Here is a 14,682-nt window from a genome sequence, read left to right as displayed (position 1 = left end):
TTAGGAGTAACCTGCAGTTGATTATTAGGGGAAAAGAATTTAGGCAGCATTAAAGCAAAACAGGCTCTGTAGAGCTCATTCAGAAGTTTTTTTTTTAACTATTTGCTGCAACTTCAGTTCAATCCTAATATGAAAAATGTGCCTTTTTATTTTTGTGGGTTTGTATTAGAAATAGTGTTGTGGGCAGAAAGCTGATAATTTTGCTATGAAAACTACTGCTTGTGTTTTTCCTGAACCATGAGCAATGTTTGAAATCTTGCTAATATTTTTGTTTCCAGAAGCAGCAGTAGATAGACAGATCACATTTCCTTTATCTCCAGCTCTTAATATTGAAGTGGAGAGAAATGGAAAACCAGGACTGGTGGAATTCAATGAAGAAATGCAGTATATGGATGTAGAGGAACCACAATGTAAGTTTTATTTATCTTGTTATATTTTGTTTAAAGTATGAGCTTTTTTTTTTTTTTTTTTAAATGATACACTGGAATTCCTCTGCAACGAATTCTCAGTCATTTAAAATATACTAATTTCTCATCTCCCTTCAAAGTTGTTTCTCTCACTGGTCTGTTTGCTTAATGAGTTGAAAGTTTAACGCAAACACACCAAAATAATCCCAAACTACTGAAGAGGTTTGTTGCTTAAAAGCAGATTAATATTTATTTCAATTTAAAAATAAAGTAGATTGATAGGGCACCTTCCTAACTAAAATTCTTACACTGTTCCAGCAATATTTTACTTTGTTTCTTTAGCTAGGTTTAGTATAATTTTTCTTTACATACCTGGCTTTTGCAGAGATTACTGCCTTAAACAAAATAAAGAACAACTAAAGAATTCATAACTAGTCCTGTTGACTTTGAGTCACATTACACTGACTGTGCCTGTTTTTATAGCTTTTTGTTAACCAGTGCTCTTCCACAAGATCTCTTAGGCTGTGAAAGGCAATAAGAGTGGGTCTGAGTGAGGAGAACTGCAGACTAAAAATTCTCAGTTGTTGTGATTCAGTATTGTGGATTCTTTTCCTTGTCTTTTTAACAGTCTTACTTTACACTTTCTTTTCACTCATGTTATCAAGCTTATCCTAGAGCATGACTAGAAAGGTCCTTTCCAACCCAAACCAGTCTATGATTCTATGACTCCAAGAAAGGTGTTGCAGAGGATGAGGGGAGGAACCAAAGGGGTGATAAAAATGCTGAAAGGAGACATTTCATGCTGAGAAAAGGAGCAGGAGAGATGAGTGAATGATGATCTCAATAGTTTGAATATACCACAGGAGAAACAAATCAGTCTTCTTGTTTTAAATTTAATTATTCATTTTGTTTTGTTTTAAACAGTTCTGTCCTGCTTCAGTAAAGACCGAGTAAGAGTTGTGGATCTATAATATTGGTTCATTATTTCATCAGTTGTATATTTTCTGACTTTGATAAGCTGGTCAACATAGGTATTATCCACATTATGCAGCTGAAAATGGTTTGAAAACTGTTGTTTACCTTTATTGATTTCGCTGGAAAATGTCTAAAAATGAACCTCAAGTAATTTTTGATGTAGAGTTATGTGTATTTAGTGATCAGAGTTTGACATGGTGTATTTTTAATCCATGCAAAAGGTCAGATTTTGTGACAATTATGGCTAATTCATATCCGTGTTACTCATGGTTTTTTAAGGTCTTAGATTGTGTCCATTTCTGGAGGAACACAAGGAAGATATACTTTGTGGTCCAGTATGGCTGGCTACTGGACTTGATCTATCAGGACATGCTGGAATGTTGACACTAACAAGTCCCAAACTTGTTAAAGGTAAACCAGTTTATTATGCTATTTGCATGAAGTATGTGTGGCTGAAGTACATCTCATACTTCTGTAGTCAGACTTAGGTTTATTTATTTTCACATTGACAAATTTTGCTGTGTAACAGTTTCAAACTGATGATCAAGTAATGTAATTAATATGGTTGAGCTCTGCTTGTGCACTATATCTGTGAAGCTGAAATCTGTTTACAACTTGCCTTAGTAAACTATGCAAATTCTCCCTCCCTCCCTTTTTTTTCCCCCCACTTTTAGGCATGGCTGGTGGCAAGTATCGTTCATTTTTAATTCATGTTAAAGCAGTGAATGACAGAGGAACAGAAGAAATCTGCAATGGTGGCATTAGACCAGTTGTTAGAATACCACCTCTAAAACCTCAGACTAACAAGGGCCATTCACTTGCTTCATTGTTGGCAAAAGTTGCAGCAGGCAAGGTAATGAACAGCCAAGGAAGACGTGTGTTAGTTGTAGACTTGGTGTGATTTATGTGATCTGAAAACCAAACAGCTGTTAGGAGAATTAAGATCCATTAAAAATTGCTTTGTAAACATGACACTGTGTTGACACCTTCAAGAATTAAGAGTTCAACATCTCTTAAGTTGTTTGTTTTGTGCATATTTAGTTGAAAAGGTCTGTTCTGCACTTTCACATTCTGAGCGCTTGTTTTTGAAGCCTCTGTTTCCCTGAGTATTTTCAGTAGCTGATACGCCTCATCCTCCTATGAAGATCTGTGTGTGTGTGTGTGTATTTTACTCTTGATCATTGTAGTTTTAAGATTGGATGATATGACATACATCTTGAGGATGTTATTAGAATAGTTAGAACATGGTAGATTACAGAACATTATTAAATTTGTAATTAGTGAACAAAATTAGTTTATTTTAATGCAGTACTCAAGCTGAGAGATTTTACTGAACTGTTTGCATTTCACTGAACAAGGTATAAAAATTAATCAAAATTAATGTGATTTTTGAAAATTTTTTTTTTCCAAAAAAACATCAGGAAAAGCCATCTAGCAAAATTGAAGGCACTAATTCTTCAAGAAAATCAGATAATCTGCGAGGCTGTGACTTACTTCAAGAAGTCTCTGTAACAATTCGAAGATTTAAAAAAACTTCAATTTCAAAGGAAAGGTTAGTAGGTGTTTTTTAATTCTGAAGAAATATTAGCTTTAGTGCTAATATAGAAATATTATGCTAAGTTGCACTTAGCATAAAAAGTTTAGTCCTCAAAATAGCTTGGGTCAAACCACTGTTTCAAGTTGTCATTTCATAAGTTATTATGTTTGGAAAATCCTATAAATAATGAGTTAGATGGCGCTGTTCTGTGCAAGCTGTGGTAGAAAAACATCATGCAGGAAATTATATGTTGAGTGATTATTTTGCCTGACTTGAAAAAGCAAATAAGTTTTCTGGGTAAAGCAGATAAATAATCTGGACAGATTTTTTTTAAAGGAAGCATCTTCCCTTTCTATTTCCACATTGTCTGGTTTCTTATAGCAGAGATTATATTATTTGTCGAAAAGTTTAGAATCAATTATAACTCACAAATTGTTACCCAAAGAAGTGGTTGAAGTCTCTGGATTGGTACTGCAGACCTCAATGCAAACAATATAGTGTTTTAAGTGTATTACCAGCTGCCACCCTACAGTGGTAGCACTGACTGTTGTGGGCATAAAGAGGTCAAAGAGGCTGCAAAGAGGTATGTGCAAATGTTTGCTAAAGAGTGTTGTGGATGGTGAAAGTTTGTTTATGTTTAGAAGTTGCTAGACAAGTTAATAGGAGGAAAAAATTCACAGAAGATTACTAGGTGTATAGTGAAATAGGAAGTTCTATGAGCAGAAAATAGGAAGATTGGGAATGTGTGCATGGTAGGTATTATATATGCTTGTGTACTGGTTTTACGCTTATCTAGGATTCTCTGTTTTGCTGTTCTTATGACAGGATACAAAGCTGGAGGGACACTTTAATGGGAGAATGACCATTTTGGATAATTCTGGTTTTTATCTCCTTCCCCTCCTCCCTAGAGTTCAACGGTGTGCCATGTTACAGTTTTCAGAGTTCCATGAGAAGTTGCTCACCACTCTTTGCAAGAAGACAGACGATGGTCTGAGTACAGAACACTCTCAGAGTCTTGTCCTTGACACGCTTTGTTGGCTGGCCGGAGTGTATTCAAACGGACCTGGCAGGTGAGGGAAGAATTGTGTTCAGATTATCACGGCTCTTTCTCAGTATCAGTTCACTTAGAAAAAAAAAAAGTTTTGTATGATTTTCTAAAGTATGCGACTTGTTTTTACAGCTCAAAGGAAGGAAATGACAGTTTGCTTTCTAAAACGCGTAAATGTGTCTCTGATATTATACGTGTTTGCTTCTTTGAAGCTGGGCGGAGCATAGCTCACAAATGTGCACGATTTCTTGCACTGTGCATCAGGTCAGTGTTAATTATTTACATTTATTTTTATTTATATATTTCTGTTTTATATGGATTTGGGGGATTTGCATGCAGTCTGAAATGTACAAACGTGTTTGTTATTGATGGACATTGAATTCATAAAGCACCAAGATCTGAAAGATCTGTTCAGGAAAAATGTGTTCAGGGTATGACTGCAAAGAACATCAGTCTTTCAGCTTCATCTTCTGGAGGAGATGTCATCCTTGGTTCTTTCTTAAAAATAAATGTTAAAGTGTCTATGCATTTCTTTGTAGCAATGGCAGATGTGACCCGAGTCAACAGGGGTTTGGATCAGTTCTCCTAAAAGCTTTGCTTGACAATATGCCTCTTTTGCCTGCTGCTGCGACAGGTGGTACGTATGCAGTGTTTGTTGTTGTAAATAGACACAGTGCATTTGCTGTTTGTCATGTTTTGTTGGACTCTGTTGCGAGATAAGAATTAGGTAATTGTTCGGTTAGTACCAAATGCTTCTTGGAGTGGTATGGTCAGGTGGTATCCAAGTATGAGGGAGGCATTTGCAGATAGTGGAATTTTAAGCACATGAGCTTGCTTAAACCAAAGTGCCAAGTCTGACATTTCTGGAAGAGCTTAAGTAAGTTTTGCAAGAATTTTTGAAGGTGTTCAGCAACAACAGATTCTGTTGACATAAGTGACAGTCAAAATTGTCTGTTATTTTTTAAAATTAGAAGATTTATTCCAGGAAACCTGACTATCCAAATTATGTCCTACTAGCAATCCACTTTTGTTTCTTCTGCATCTAAAGGAAATTAACCAATTTAAATTCCTTCCTTACCTACATTGCAGAGTAATGGTGCCTTAGCACTGTATTGAAACTTCTTGAATGCCAGACTGGAAGATGACTTTACCCACATATTTGGGGGGCAAGGCCTGCTTTTCACTCTAGGACATTGTTTAATTACTTCTAGCTTGGCATCACAAAGGGGTTTTGCAGGAAAATTAGTTTGCATTCCAAAAGGCCTGGTTGTGCTACCACCCAACTAGAAACACATAACACACTGCTATAAAGGGTTTGGAATGCATGGGGAGGGAAAAAGAAGGAGGAAGCTGAGATTTGTTTCCATGCAGTACCACTGCAGTGTGCTCACAGAACTGATTTGTAAGTAAACAGTGACTCCAGCAAATACAGATTAAGGAGACAGCAATCAAAAACCAGAGGATAAAAGCAGAAAAAGAGTTGAATCTAGAGCAGGGCTTGGCTCTGATAGGATTGGAACCTCTAGCCTAGCACCTTAATAGATCAAGAGGATTTTAATTGTTGTGGGCAGAAGCAATGAAGGAAGTGAGCAAACCTGTATCTTGGGAACCTTTTTGCCTTCAGTTATGTGTTAGTTGATAAGACAATTAAGTACTTGTGGAAACTAATGATTACAGAATGGTTCTAAATTGAAGTCTCTCAAAAAAGAGAAGGGGTAGAATACTTTCTAGTCTGTATTCAGTAGCCATTAGATATTTCACTTATCACTTCCATTAATTATCCTTCAAAGTATTCTTTTTCAGTGAAAAATGCATATCATGTTTCACCTGAATTTTTTTTTTTTTTAAATGCAGGATCTGTATACTGGTATTTTGTATTGCTGAATTATGTAAAGGATGAAGATTTGGCAGGATGTAGTACAGCTTGTGCATCATTGCTAACTGCTGTGTCCCGACAGCTGCAGGATCGCCTAACACCAATGGAAGCGTTACTTCAAACAAGGTACTAAGAAATGTGGATGATGTAAACCTGATAAAAACAAACATAAGAATGTGTAATGCCATCCTTTGGTGTTCTGAAAAAGGTTGGGTGTTTTTAAAAAAGATACATTTTACCATATTTGTTTGAACAAGGATTAATTTGCTACAGCTCTGGAAAACAGTTTTAACTTGTGCAAAGTTAAAGATGAGTTTAATTGTTATCTCACATTTTATATCAGCAAATATGTATGTAATGTTTGATGTCTGTGCAATCCTTAAGTTAATATTTATAATTTTTAGTGTAAGGACTAACAAAGCATGTCCTATTTTGAGTATTGGAGGGAATCAGTTATACCAAATAGTTTCAGTTCTACAAAACTGTGGTTTCTCTGTAGGCTGACCATACAGTTTATGTATTTCTGCTAAAGTACAGGTCTCTAAGTGTAGAGATCTGGAGTAATTTGCTGGGAGTGCAGGTGCTTATTTTAAATTATGTATCAATGTAATTTCAGACTGTGATGTTGCATATTTTACATATTGAACTGATTTACCACTTAGATTTGTATTTATGTGATGCCTAAAGGAAATCTCTGATGGTTCAGTTTTGTAGCAGTTTCCAAAGCTGCATTATGGTAGTGGGAACATGCTTGTTTTTGACATCTTTTTCGGTTGTGGTTTGGGTGCAAGAGGTTTCCGCAAAGTCAAGTAATATCAAGGTAGAAGAGGTTTGGTGGAGGTTAGTTCGGAATCCTCAGATAAAATGGTAAATGTAGTAGAAAATGTAGTAAGCAAAGTTTTGGAGGCAGGGAGGATGTTAGTTTTTTTTTTGTTGGTGGTTTTTGGGGTTTGGTTTTGTTTTGTTTTTAAAGGACTATAATTCCAAAGTACTTGATAAAAACTTATTCTCAGGTGTTACACTTGGATCCTTATCATGCTGTCTACTGCATACCTCTTCGTAGTTATTCATTTATTTCACTATCTGTAATCCTTGCAGTTGATCAGAAAACTTATCCCAGCAATAGAAATGGTACCTGGATGATTGGGAATTTTGAACTGAAAAAAGGGTTTGTGTTCTTATGTTGAATTTTCTTTAGAAACCCAATGGAGGAGAAAAATGTGAAAATTACACTTGACATGAGAAATGGCACCTTTCTGTGGGAATTGACTTGTTCCTTCATAAAGAGTGCTTCCAAATACCTTAGCATATCTGAAGTGGAAGGGTTTTTTCCTTTCCAGTTGCCTACTTTTGAATTGGGTACATGTGATATTTCAGATCACTTAGTGGTGAGCACAAGTGTCTGCATGTCATGGAAAGATTTCTGAAGTGAGCTTCTGTTCTTGGTATCCTTCAAGCTTAGGGTTTCTGAATGTTTCTAGATGGTGTTTTACTGATTTTTTTTTTTTTCTTGTAACTAAATTTATATTCTCTTTTAATTTGGTAACCCTATAGTTAGCTTAAGAAAAGCAGCAGACACATCTGTCTAATTCCTTATTTGATTATTATAGCTCTCTAGCAAGGACTTACTATTTGATTTAATTTAGTAATGTAAGCAAAATTTACTGGCCTTTCCTTCATATGTCTACAGATCAAGAGAATACTGTCATTTTATTTGGGGGTTTCTTTAAGAGAAATTAGTAGGCAACCATTGCTTTGCTGTTGCCGTTTTTCCCTTCCCTCTCCCTGAGTTGTATTTTATCATATTTGTGTGCATTTGTGTTGCAGAGTTTATAGTATTGTGTTTTTCCTCTTTCTATTGGTCCCAGGTGCAATAGTCTAACATCTGGTAGTCAGATAAAAGCAGATGTCTAGTTAAATGATCTTCACATCCATGTTGTCTTCAGGGAGAGTAGTACTCATTTTACTATCATGTGCTGCAACAGAGCAAGTAAAACTTGCAAGGATAAGGGCAATTGGGTGTGATACATGATTTGCAGTTCAAATAACAACAAAAAAATGGATTTCAGACAGTATTTTAGGCTGTCTTACAACAAAACAGATTGATTTGTCTCTAACAAATCTGACAAAATTTTTCCAACTTGTTCTTAAAAGTGTGGAATTTAAATATTCTAAATATTGTAAGGTGTTACATGGCTTAATTATTCTTATCATTAACAGTTGAACTGTCTCCTGCTCACATCTAATCTGAAATCTCTCCTGCTACAACTAAAGCCTTTTAGTGCTTGTGTTGTCCAATTTGGCACATTGGCGATGGAGAGCAGATTGTTTCATTCTTAACAAATTTTGGATGTCCAGGGTTTGTTTGTATATGGATTGTGTTCTCCAGATCTGTAGTCATTCTTAAAGCATTTCCTTGAGCTGTTTTCTTTGGTCCTTATCCTCTTTGTATTGTGATACACAAAATCTTAGACATTACTCCAGTTGCATATTCTGAGGAGTTAAGTGGAAGAGGCATTTTGCATGCTTTGTATTCATTACTGCACAGTTGAATAGGGTGATAGGGTTTTATGTGACATTGTTGATTCATTCTTTGGTTTTTCATTGATGTAACTTCTATAGTCTTTTGAGAATGTGTTGCTAATGCAGCTTAAAACTGTGAACCTGATCATTCCTGCTGAAGGATGGGTAAGAGGTGCTATGCTTTCTGAAATCACAGAATATTCTGAGTTGGAAGGAACCTGCAAGGATCATCAAGCCCAGCTCTTAAATGAATGGCCCGTATGGAGATCAAACCCTTGACCTTGCATTATTAGCACCATGCTCCAACCAGCTAATGTGGGTTGGACAGAATGTATTTAACACTCTGCTGTACATTCAAATTCTGACTCAACTCTACAAAGCTTACTTAATAAATCAAACTCTTCATTTAAATCATGCAAGTATTGTGTTAGTGTTGAGCTGACCTATTTATTGAATTTGTAAATCTGAGGTGTAAAACAGGCTGTGAAGGTACCCCACTGAATTTTGTCTGAGCATTTTCGTGTGTTTCAGTGGCCACTTTGCTTATGAAACAGGGTCAGGCAGCTAACAGGTCAGTCTTGTCAGATGTGCCCTGTGCACTGGTCCTGTCCAATGCAGGCTTGTAGAGAGCAACCAAGTCTGTTTTGTGTTGTTCTTAGTATAAAGTTGTCATCTTAAATTTGCTACCTTGTAAGTAACTTGGTTGGGAAATGCACATGAAATGGGTTAAACTGTAATTCTCACATGATCTGTAGCAATTATTGCCCTTTTGTAACATCATTCACCATTTTCTGACTAATTACATTCATAGTATTTTGTGGCAAAAAAACATTGAGCCCAGCTAATGTGGAAGCACTTTAACATTTAGAGAAGTCTGGAATCTGTTCTGCCTTGCTGCTGGTGTTGTATTCATGTAGACATTTACACATTTGTGACTACCTGATCAAAAAAGACATGTAAACACTCCAGCCTTCTCAGCGTTACCTGTTGGGGGCTTTCCTCACGTGCTAAAGAAAAGAGAAACTGCTTGGGGGCAGAGGGAAAAAGCAGTAGAACTTACTGTCCCTGCTGGTGTGTTTGTGGAAATATTTCATATTTCTTCTGTCTCTTGCCAGTCAAGGTGCAGAGTCTTGTTTCTCGCTTTTTTACCTACACACGTGTTCGTTCTTTTCTGCTTAATAATTTAGCCTGATTTCCATTTTTTTCCTCTTGTCAGTTGCTGGTAATAGGTATTGGTACACAAAAAAAACCCAAAAAAAACCCAACAACAAACCAACACTGATTTTCCTTTTTCTTGGCTTATAAAACCTTAATTGATTTGGGACCACCCTCTTACCTGAGTGATGGTTCTATGTTTTCCCCTGCAGCACTGCCAGAGTAAGTGTTACGAGTTTTCTTCTGTTGAGATAGTTATTGCAAGCGTTGATTGGTATGCCTAGCAGCATTTCCTTTTAAATTTTTGCTTCAGCTGGAAGAACAAGCTGAGGTGGAATTTCTTCTGCTGTTTTGGAATGGTACTGTGCTTTTATTGACTTCAGACAAATGTCTGATTTACCATGTGCAGGCCTGTGTATAGTGGCTAATTGTCTAAGGCTTGTAGTTCTAGTTTCCATGTCTGAGTGTGATTGTGCATCATGTTTCCAGGACTACATCTTCAAAACTATTTAGTAACAAAGAGTTACCTGTTTAGCATGATAAACTGTTTGAAAAGGCCATCTAATAAATTACTTTAATGAAGTATAAGTAAATGATAATTTCTAAGATATATCAAATTAATAGTTTAGAATATAATAAATCCTGGTGATGAAATACTTGGCCTTTTTCTGTAAATTATTTTATATAAATTCTTATGGTTTGAATAGTGCTGTTTGTCTTACTCCATTTGCAGATATGGATTATATAGTTCACCTTTTGATCCAGTTCTGTTTGATCTGGAAATATGTGGCTCGTCTTGTAAAAATGTATACAACAGCAGCATTGGAGTACAGTCAGATGAAATCGATTTGTCTGATGTTCTGTCAGGTACGTATGTTTAGCAGTAATCTGTTGTGGAAGAGCTGATAAATCTCTCTGTTACAATGTTTTCCCTCGGTGAAGATTTGGTTTTATACTTTCCATCTGTTTCATAGCTGTGCAGCCAAGCTGAAGTTCAAGAGAGTCTCTTGCTGCCTGATATCTTCTATATTTCCTATGGCCTTAGGGCAAGGAAAAAATCTGTTTCTGGAATCTGTTATTTTCTTACCCTGTAGAATATCTAAGGGTAGAGATAAAACAGAAAGGCTACTCTCATTCCCTGGTTTAGAGTCATCTAGTAAGCATCTCTATTAAGCATCACCTCTATGGAGTAGCTTCCTTGAGATATGTTATTCATTTAGACTAGCAACACTTATGTAGGTAGGGAAACCTAAATGGATTTTCCCAAAGTTGGGAAACTGCTATATGGCATTCCTCTACTTACATATTACACGTTTGATGGGTATTTTTTTCTGCTTCAGAGGCATTAAAATACCTTAAAAGCATATTTGTATCTATCCTCTCAGGTTAGTTTGTAAGTGAATCTTTAGGCCATGGAATGTCCAAAGAATTAGATAATTTTTACCTGTCAGGAAATTTCTTTTTATAGCAAGCATATTCATCCTTCATAGTGACTCCTTTCCTTTTCTTGTATACTATTGTCCTTCTCCTTCCCATGTCTCCCTCCATACAACTGTGTGAACTTCTTAGGAAATTGATTAACAACCTAGTTTTTATACTAAATTGGTGTATGATCTTAGTTGGTCTGATAGTTTCTTCCTCTTCCTTTGTAGTAACATCAATGTATTTTTGCGAGCTAATTTGCTTTCAATGTAGAAAGAATAGAGCATCCATGTATAATTTATTTCTGGAATTAAGAAGGTTAGACTACATTTCTGCTGTCACATTTGATAGTTTGACTTATTAATATACTCTGTTAAGATTTGGCAGCATTATCCTTTTTAAAATACACTTCCATTTATGTTGTGGATGTGATAATGTTAAGGTTTTTGTTCCACAACATGAACTGATAAAATACGTAGATTATGTTTAGCTGTCCCTTTCAACACTTCATAACTTGAAATGTTGCTATCAAGAAAACATTGCTGATTATGCAGATACATGTTTCTCTTTCAGGAAATGGGAAAATAGGTAGCTGTGCAGCTGCTGAAGGTAGTTTTACTTCCCTTACTGGACTTCTGGAAGTTGAACCTCTGCACTTTACCTGTGTTTCAACAAGTGATGGAACTAGAATAGAAAGGGACGATGCAAGTACGTTTACTGGTATATACAATTTTTCTTTTTTTTCTACTTAGCATTGTTCCACAATATATTTTTCGTTGGACATAGAAACACTGTTTGACAAACAGATTGCCTGTAGTTTTGCAAGTGTTGAAATGTTTTGTTTGTGCATGGTTTTTTTAAGTAGTTGCTATATGTGAAGTTAAACTTCTTGGGGCTTAACAAACAAACTGGATTAAAAATTTATTAACTTGAATCAATTTGTTTCTGTCAGAGAGTATAACATACAAGCTTGCATCTTTACCTTACAGCCTTATGTGATGGAAGAATTCCGGAGCATGAGGTGGCTTTTCTGTAGTCCAAGTGTTGAATGTATGACCAGTGTGCGTAGTCTATAAACCATATACTTTGTAAATCAAGATGGTATTACTTTATAGCAAGAACTGGATGAAAGGAGATATTTCTCTTGTTTTTACATTACTCTGAACAGTTAATAAGGAATTTAATGTTTTACAATTTCTACATACATGTTTTGGTTTGTTTTGTTTGTTTCATGCCAGTGAGTACCTTTGGGGTTACCCCAGCAGTTGGTGGCCTCTCTTCTGGAACGGTTGGGGAAGCCTCGACAGCACTGAGTTCAGCAGCCCAGGTAGCTTTGCAGTCTCTCTCTCATGCAATGGCCTCAGCCGAGCAACAGCTCCAGGTGCTGCAAGAGAAACAGCAGCAGCTTTTGAAGCTTCAGCAACAGGTTGGAGGCTATTTGGCTATATTTTAGTGCTGTCTCTAAACTTCGAAAGCTGACAAAGTAGTTGCAAAGCTAGTTGCCTTTTTTTTTCTTCTTTTTTTTCTCCATAGTGTATTTGAGGAAGGAACAGCTCTGCACTCTGGATCACTGTTATTAAACAAAGTGCTGAGAGTGTCTCCCATGCTGCTTTGGTCTTTCAGACTTGTTTTTAGTGTATTTTGAGGGTGGGTTGGGAGTTTGTAGTCAAAACTAAGTCTTAATGCGTAAGTGTATCAGTCTGAATTTGAAAAAACTCACTGAAATGAAAAAGACAGTTGCTGACACAGTGAAGTACCAGTAAAAAAGCTCTTGTCAGTATGAGGCTTGACTGTGTTGGCTCTACTTTGCTGATCAGTGGTAGGGGTTTTATTATTTTTTTGATTACTCCAGTTGATTACTCATGTTCCTCAGCAAGTGAGTCAAATTAAATAGAGTTTAATTTTTCAACTTGTAGTTGGACATCTAACATGGCTATGTTGAAAGGAGCTTAGGTTTATTAAATCTAGTTGTATAATAAAAGTTGAATTAGTGGCTCAGTACTACTCCTGTGTTCACAAGCAGTATTATCTGCTACATACTCTGCTTTCATTTTCCCCACAGAAAGCTAAACTGGAAGCAAAATTACATCAGACAACAGCAGCAGCGGCAGCAGCAGCATCAGCAGTTGGTCCTGTTCACAACTCTGTGCCTTCTAATCCAGTAGCAGCCCCAGGGTTCTTCATTCATCCTTCAGATGTCATTCCACCCACACCAAAAACAACTCCTCTCTTCATGACTCCACCTTTGACTCCACCTAATGAAGCAGTTTCTGCTGTTATTAGTGCTGAGCTTGCTCAACTTTTCCCTGGTTCAGTCATTGACCCCCCACCAGTTAACCTTGCAGCACATAACAAAAATACAAGCAAGTCTAGAACGGTAATTATTTTCATTTATTTTTCTCAGAGAAACAAGATACTGTAAGCATTACCAGGGTCTTAATTTGTACTTGAGTGCTAGTAAATACCGTTTTATTTGGGTGAGATGTGAAAACTGTATCACTAAATTTAGACAATATGAAAAGGACTTAAGGAAGCAAGATATGTTATAGTACCTCGAATGGTTTCTCTTAATTAAGAGAATGGTTTCTCTTAATTAGAGCTATCTTAACTGTATAAGGAGTTATTAATTCTTTGAATATATTTTGATGGTTCATGCTCAAATCTAAATGTAGTGAGGTGTTGTCAAAATTGTGCATATTTAAATCACAAGAGGTTTTCTTACAGTCTTTTGTAGAGAACAGCCCATTATAAATGCGTAGATTTTAATCAATTTTACTGATGTTTTTCCACTCTTCAGAATCCACTTGGATCTGGTCTTGCTCTTGCAATATCTCATGCTTCACACTTTCTTCAACCTCCGCCTCATCAGTCAATTATTATAGAGCGAATGCACTCAGGTAAAACCACAATTCCTAATAATTATTTTGACACATTTTCTATTAAGAAATGGAATATTTTCTGGGGCCTTACGTAAGTTGCTTAGCTACAGTTTCACTTGGCTTTCCAGAGAATAGATATTTCTCAGTTTATATTCTGTCATATCTGGAGGTTTAAAACCCAACATTTGGTGACAGTTGAAAAATCCTGGGGCTTGGGGAATACGTTGGTTCTCTGGACAAAGCACCTGTTCTGAAATAGTGCATAAAAAGCAAAAAAAGTTTATTGAGTTGAAGCCAGAATTTTCTTCTCCAAGTGTGCAAACTGTAGTGAGAGTTTCTGAGATGGAGCAGGTGTTTTTAGCCTCAAATATACCTTTTAAACAATATATAAACAATGGCTTTATGGTTGGAGAAGTAGCATCTCTTCACCGGTTAGCATACACTGGTATTTTAGGCAACCCTGTGTTTTTCCTCTAGGAGCAAGAAGATTCGTGACCTTGGATTTTGGAAGACCTATATTACTGACGGATGTTTTGATCCCCACTTGTGGAGATTTGGCTTCTTTGTCAATTGACATCTGGACTTTAGGAGAAGAAGTGGATGGGAGGCGACTGGTAGTTGCTACTGACATTAGCACACACTCACTTATTTTACATGACTTGTTGCCACCTCCAGTTTGCAGGTTTATGAAGGTAAAAACAGACTGCATACTCTATCTTTTAAAGTCTTGACATTTATTACTATGTGAACTTTCACTTAAAATCTCTTCAGACCAAACTTTACTTGGCTATAACCTTTTGATGTGTTTTTGACTTGGTGTTTATTTTACCTGTTTTGTTACAATTGTGTTACAAGGTGGT

The 14,682-nt window shown here is 36.3% G+C and overlaps 1 protein-coding gene across 8 annotated transcripts in view; it reads left to right on the top strand.

Moving 5' to 3' along the window:
- Positions 1-14,682, top strand: part of BIRC6 (baculoviral IAP repeat containing 6) — a 172,705-nt gene that overhangs the window by 46,365 nt on the left and 111,658 nt on the right. For 5 of the 8 annotated variants that reach the window (XM_027641290.1, XM_027641286.1, XM_027641288.1 and 2 more), the window contains exons 14-27: positions 279-410; positions 1,662-1,793; positions 2,057-2,235; positions 2,804-2,934; positions 3,828-3,989; positions 4,100-4,231; positions 4,507-4,604; positions 5,822-5,969; positions 10,255-10,388; positions 11,517-11,663; positions 12,182-12,369; positions 13,006-13,320; positions 13,741-13,840; positions 14,300-14,514. In XM_027641290.1, coding sequence (XP_027497091.1) covers positions 279-410; positions 1,662-1,793; positions 2,057-2,235; positions 2,804-2,934; positions 3,828-3,989; positions 4,100-4,231; positions 4,507-4,604; positions 5,822-5,969; positions 10,255-10,388; positions 11,517-11,663; positions 12,182-12,369; positions 13,006-13,320; positions 13,741-13,840; positions 14,300-14,514 — 2,213 coding nt within the window. The remainder of the gene's footprint in view (positions 1-278; positions 411-1,661; positions 1,794-2,056; positions 2,236-2,803; positions 2,935-3,827; positions 3,990-4,099; positions 4,232-4,506; positions 4,605-5,821; positions 5,970-10,254; positions 10,389-11,516; positions 11,664-12,181; positions 12,370-13,005; positions 13,321-13,740; positions 13,841-14,299; positions 14,515-14,682) is intronic. The other 3 variants (XM_027641287.1, XM_027641285.1, XM_027641289.1) reach the window with 2 other exon arrangements.

Source organism: Corapipo altera, unplaced genomic scaffold (assembly GCF_003945725.1).
Source record: "Corapipo altera isolate COAL_440 unplaced genomic scaffold, ASM394572v1 48b, whole genome shotgun sequence".
Taxonomy (NCBI): domain Eukaryota; kingdom Metazoa; phylum Chordata; class Aves; order Passeriformes; family Pipridae; genus Corapipo; species Corapipo altera.
This window is presented reverse-complemented; position numbering and strand designations above follow the sequence as displayed.